The sequence below is a fragment of the Pelodiscus sinensis genome, chromosome 30 (genome assembly GCF_052426305.1).
Source record: "Pelodiscus sinensis isolate ZL-2025 chromosome 30, ASM5242630v1, whole genome shotgun sequence".
Classification (NCBI taxonomy): domain Eukaryota; kingdom Metazoa; phylum Chordata; order Testudines; family Trionychidae; genus Pelodiscus; species Pelodiscus sinensis.
In genome coordinates this window covers 10,360,668-10,366,382 of record NC_143081.1, presented here as the reverse complement: position 1 = coordinate 10,366,382, position 5,715 = coordinate 10,360,668, and the positions used below count along the sequence as shown (strand labels likewise).

The following is a 5,715-nucleotide window of genomic DNA, read 5'->3' as shown; positions in this document are numbered from 1 at the left end:
GTGATTGTAAATAAATCCTCCTATTATGTCAAAGAGAAATAATAAAATGATCCCATGCTGCCAGCCAGGGCCTCTCAGAGCCTTCCCGTTTTTTGCAGTTTGCTATGAGTGAATTCTGGGGACACTGAGGGAAAAAGGAAGAGGTGTGTAACCCAGAAGTGCTGAGATCACAGAGGGGCAGTGAAGTCTGCTCTTTGCCTGAACTTACAGATGCTTTAGCCCCTAGTATCCCAGTTCCAATTGTGCTTCCCGATGACCCCAGTCATCGGCTTTCCATGCCTAGGTTCATGGAAGTGCAGAGCTGGGGAGAAAATTTTTCAGTTGCACTTTACTGTAGTTGGGCAGCCATGGAGACAGAATAAACACACTGCGCAGCATTTTTCAGAATAAGAAAATAGGTTGGTATTTTTATCATAGACTTACACAGCCACGTCCCACCCACAGAGGCATTCGGTGCCAGTTTGTTGAGCGAATCTCTGACAGTTCTAGGAGTTTTGGACACAGGTGCTGGTTCCCGTGGAGTATGAAATGCAGACAGTGAGTGTCTCCCTCAGGAACAGTGGGGGGAAATTCCCTGGCCTTCCTAGAGCAGGAATCCAGCTGGATACTCAGAATGGCCCCTTAGTGCCCCCCAATCAAGGAGTCTGTGCTGAGCAGTGTTGTGCTCCAATGCCACCCCCCTGCCCAGCCCTCTGGGCTTGTGCAAAAGGCAATGGAAGTGCAGGGCCATCTCCCGAAGCAGGTGTGTGACGCGGTCAGTGGGGTATTGAGAGAGACATCACAGCCTGACCTAGGGAGCCCTTCCTAAGTATTTATATTTAGGCCTCAAAACCTCAAATGCTGGGAACCCAGAGGGATTTTCTGTAGATCAGGTTGGAATTTTTTCGCTTTTAAAATGTTGTTGAATATTGTTAAACTTGAACAAAATGAGGAGAAAGTTTTCTGAAATATTTCTCATTTTGAACTGTTTTTTTCTTTTTGGGTTGGCATTTCAAAATTGGAAGGTACAAAATCAGGAATCTACTTTGATTCAATATTTTCAGTTGATTGTTCCAAGACTTTACCTCTCACTGCCAAAACAGTGATAGTAAATCTGTATAAGAGGGGAATTTCTGTTTTGTTAAGAATATTTTCTCCTGCAATACACCAGAAGGGCTAACAAGTGAAAGACGTACAAAAGCCAAAATATCACTTAAAAAATGAGCATCCTCAGGAAAAATTTGAGAAAATGGCAACGATTTCCCCTCATTCCACTCTTTCAATAAACTTGCCTTTTCCTTCCGCTAATTTCTCTGGGTGTAGGAACAGATGCTCTTCCTTAGAGTTTTTCTGAAGGCGCCATGCACCTCTTTGTTCCTCAGCGTGTATATTATGGGGTTCAAAATGGGTGTCACAACTGTGTAAATGAGGGAAATCCAATGATCACTCTCTGGCGTGTAGCTGGATATGGGTTTTAGATAAGTTGAAAGGCAAGTTCCATAGAACAAAGTCACGACAATGAGGTGGGAGGAGCAGGTGGAGAAGGCTTTACGCCTCCCCTCTGCCGACGGCAGCCTGAGGATGGTGGAGAGGATGAGGATGTAGGACAGTATTATTAATATGAAAGGGCCCATGATGAACAGCGCAGACACAGTCAAACCCACGATTTCATTTTTCGATACGTCGGCACACACCATCATTTCCACCGGCCGGATGTCACAGAAGAAGTGGGGGATGCGGTTGGAGCCACAGAAGGGCAGGCTGAAGAGCCACGTGGTCTCAGCTGATTCCACCAAGAGGCCAATGGTCCATGAAACACCCAGGAGCATTGCACACACCCGGCCATTCATGATGGTGGTGTAGTGCAAGGGGTGGCATATGGCTACGTAGCGGTCGTAGGCCATGGCTGCGAGGAGGCAGCATTCTGCGAGAGCCAGGGCAGTGAAGACCAACATCTGGACCATACAGCCCACAAAGGAGATGGTCTTTTGCTCCACCAGCAGGTGAACCAGCAGCTGAGGGGTCACATTGGTGGTGTAGCAGATTTCCAAGAGAGACAGGTTCACCAGGAAGAAATACATGGGGGTGTGGAGAGAGGAGTTTAGTATTATCAGGAGGATAACAAGCAGGTTCCCCACCAGTGCGACTGGGTAGGTGACCAGAAGCAGCAGAAACAGAAGGATTTGCAGCTCGTTAAGGTAGGAAAAGCCCACCAGGATGAAGCCATCGGAGATAGTCTGGTTCTCGCCAGGCTCGCTCAAAGAATAGGTCATCTGCAGGGGTGAGAAAGAATGAGATGTTGGAGCTGAATCTGTGGAACACCAAACATGTGTCTTGAACAAGTCAAGCTGGGTCACCGTCCCTTGGAACTCTCCACAGTCAAACCAGCTGCAGTTCAGTATGGAAATGTGTCCCAGGGCCTTCTCAGGAGCAGGTGCAAACTGATGTCGCTGTCACTCAGTTTAGCTCAGCTGGAGATGTGACCAGATTGATTCTAATGGAGTCACAGCTGATTTACAGCAGACGTGGCTGTGATGTCCAAACTCCAAAGGAGACTCAGTTTCCAACAGCGTTGGATCTATACTGTGTTCCACTGCTTGGGGTCTATTCTGCTGCTGCAGAAGAAACTGTTCTATCTACTTAGAAACTGAAAAGGGATGAGTCTTTCTCCTTCTGGGGGTTATTCTGCAGTCAGGTTTCAATGATAAGATTTTTTCCTAGAGGGCGAAATTCTCATCTCACACATAGGAGCCGTGTTATGTTCATGCAAATTTTCCCTCTGACTTCCTAACTCACATGAGGGGGGCGGCTCCCAGGAGTAAAGTGTAAGTAGGGAGACCAGCATAGTTAAAGCCCTCCGGAGAGTGAAAGAATGCCGGGCCAACTCCCATCTTTAATGGGCGAAAGCTGAAACCCAAGGAGGGTCCCTGACATTTCTGGCAATTCTCTCATTCTCAGAGTGACATCAGACATGCATCGGCTTTTCTCAGTGTGGAATTGAAGACCTTGGGCCAGATTCTCATCTGGAATCAATCTCACAGCCCAGGTTAGGGACACAGAGCCCTAGTGATTTGCACCCATTGAGGATCTTCCCATTTCCTGGCTTTTAAGGAACTGGAAGAGGAAAGATCCTGCGACGCCAGGTGTGATTTCTTTTATACCAGATGATTTAATTTTCACAAGGGACGTCATAATAATGGGTAATGTGAAAAACCTCATAGAGTTGAAAAGAAAATGAGCAATAATACATATGAGCATTTTGCATGTTGTTAGCACTTTCAATATGCAACCAAGAATAACGAATTAGCCAGGTGGAAACGGGGAATGAAAGAGTGAAGAGATATGGGCTATGCAGTGAGTCAGCATTCCCCAAAATACAGTGGACTCTCGTGAAACCAGATTTTATGTTACAGCCATAAGACCAGTCTTTTGGAAATGCAGCGCACACACACACACACACACACACACACACACACACACACACACACACGAATCAGAGAAAACTGAATGAAACACCACACACACACGAATCAGAGAAAACTGAATGAAACACCAGGGCACTCTCGGGGGTAGCACTGTATGACGGGCCCAGCACAGATGTGAAGAGAATGAGGATCTCCCAATAAGAAGCACTGGAGAAGAGGTGGGAATTCTTCTGCCTCTTGTTGGGAAACTTACATTGGCAGTTCTGAGCAAAACCAGAAAAGCAACTTCAAGCTGGCTGGAAAATGGAAGGTCTGATGGAAATTCCAATATTCCAACACTCATGCTCACCCTGAATCACTAGGGAACGTTGGAAGAGACAAAACCTGAATTCTGCTGCAGAAGGGTCAATATGAAATTACATGGAAGATACAAAGTGTCCTCAACATCAGCGTTTTCTCATGGAAAACATTAGTGCTGAGGAAACCTTCATCCAGGTGGGATTTGTTTGATTGAGGTGTTGGCTGGCAGTGGGAAAATCTCTCCATAAATGGAGATGTTTACTCACCATGCAGAACAGGGTCTGTACAGGTTCTGGTCCCTAGGGGCTGAGTGATATTTTCATAGCTCTTCAGGGCACCTGGACACTCCACGGATGGTCAGGAGAACATGGAAGGAACTACAGAAACACACATTAGCTGGAGGGAGGGATGAGATATATTAAACACCTCTTCACTGTGGAGCAGCAGGCGCAGGGCATGCTAGAAATGGACTCTGAGAAGGGATCCAACTTTGCCCGCCCACCCGACTGTGTCCAAACCAGAGAGAGGACCCACATGAAAACAACATTTCTCTTTGGATTCAATGGAAGAGGAGGAGGAGGAGGAGGAGGAGGAGGGTTGGGGAGCAGAGGGGAGTAAGGACAAGAGGAGGAGAAACAAGAAACAAAAACACTCCTACCACTGCCACCTGCACTATGACACCACTGCAGGTCGCTGGGCGAAGGACAGCAGGTTCCATCCTTCGTTCAGACCCCACCGTGGTTCAGAAGAGAAGTTCTGTCTCATGCAGAAAGGGCTCAATGTGTGGAAGGGAAAACCGGTGTTTTTATTTCACTCTCTGGCCTCGGGGATCTAGTCCCTGAAGTGATTGTTTTTTAACATTCCTTGGAGGCAGAACAACCTGGCCTCAAACTTCAACAGCACACGATTCCCCAGGTCTGTCGGTTTGGATGAACTTGCATCATCAGCAACACAACGTGTTGTCTAGATGAGAGTCATAAGGGGCTTTACTACCCACAGGGACGGGCCTGACTCTTTTCTCAGAGACATGATGAGGAAGACTGACTTGTCCAACACCACACGCAGCGTCAGGGACACCCCCAGGGCTCATGGGTCCAGACTCTGAGCCCCACTCTTGTCACAGAGCCACGATGAGAACCCTGGAGCTGAGACTCCCAGCCCCACTCATGGCAGCTAAGATTGTCTCTGAGATGACTGCGCAAGTCGCAAAACTCATGACATGTCGCAGGTGTCCGTTTATCAGGGCACATACTGACCTCCCCAATGCGCAGGCACAGCCCGGCCATGGCTTGTGTCTGAGATGATACTGTAGTGGCATCCTTACCTGGTGCAGCTCCGGTTCCTACCTGGGAGCAGGTTTTCTTTTAAAAAATGATAGAAAATGTACGAGCTTGATTTAAATAATTGTGTAGGGTAGGGTTTGGGTGGGGGAGGTGCTTGGGGATGGAGTGAGGACAGTGGTTGGGGGCTCAGGGCAGGGGGTGGAGGTGTATGGGTCAGGGCAGCGGGTGGTGTGTATGTGTCAGATCAGGGTTAGGAGGTGTGGGCAGACTCAGGACCAGTGGGTGGGGGTTCAGGACAGGGGTGGGGGCACAGGACTGAAGGCAGGGGGCAGGGAGGTATGAAGGGTTGTGCGAGGGGGTTCAGGGTAGCAGATGGGGAGCAGGAGTCAGGACAGGAAATGGGGTGCAGGATTTAGGGCATGGGTGGGGGGCCTTGGGATAGGGGATTCAGTGAGTGGAGGGATGAGGTGGAGGGATGGCGTGGAGGGTGCAGGAGTCTGGGAAAGGCTGGGAGCAGTGGAGGGGCTCAGACTGGGGGTTGGGGGAGGGGAGCTTAGGGCAGGGAATGTGGCATGAAGGAGGCAGGGCAGGAGGTTGGTTATGGGGGGCTCAGGGCAGGAGTTGGTGGGGCTGAGGACAAGGAGTGTAGGGCGCAGGAGTGGGGGCAGACGGTAGGATGTGATGGGGCTTAGGGCAGGGGTCGGGGCTCAGGGAAGGGGGATGGGATA

General features: G+C 49.2%; 1 protein-coding gene across 1 annotated transcript; it reads right to left on the bottom strand.

Annotated features, from left to right (window-relative positions):
* Positions 1 to 1,283: 1,283 nt before the first annotated feature.
* On the bottom strand, positions 1,284 to 2,252 carry LOC102446953 (olfactory receptor 10A4-like). Its single transcript, XM_006132132.4, has one exon. It carries the CDS (start codon positions 2,250 to 2,252, stop codon positions 1,284 to 1,286), a length of 969 nt encoding a protein of 322 aa, XP_006132194.4.
* Positions 2,253 to 5,715: the final 3,463 nt, after the last annotated feature.

Excerpts from the sequence above, each read along its gene's own strand:
- LOC102446953 (XM_006132132.4), bottom strand. The coding sequence starts at position 2,252 with ATGACCTATTCTTTGAGCGAGCCTGGCGAGAACCAGACTATCTCCGAT.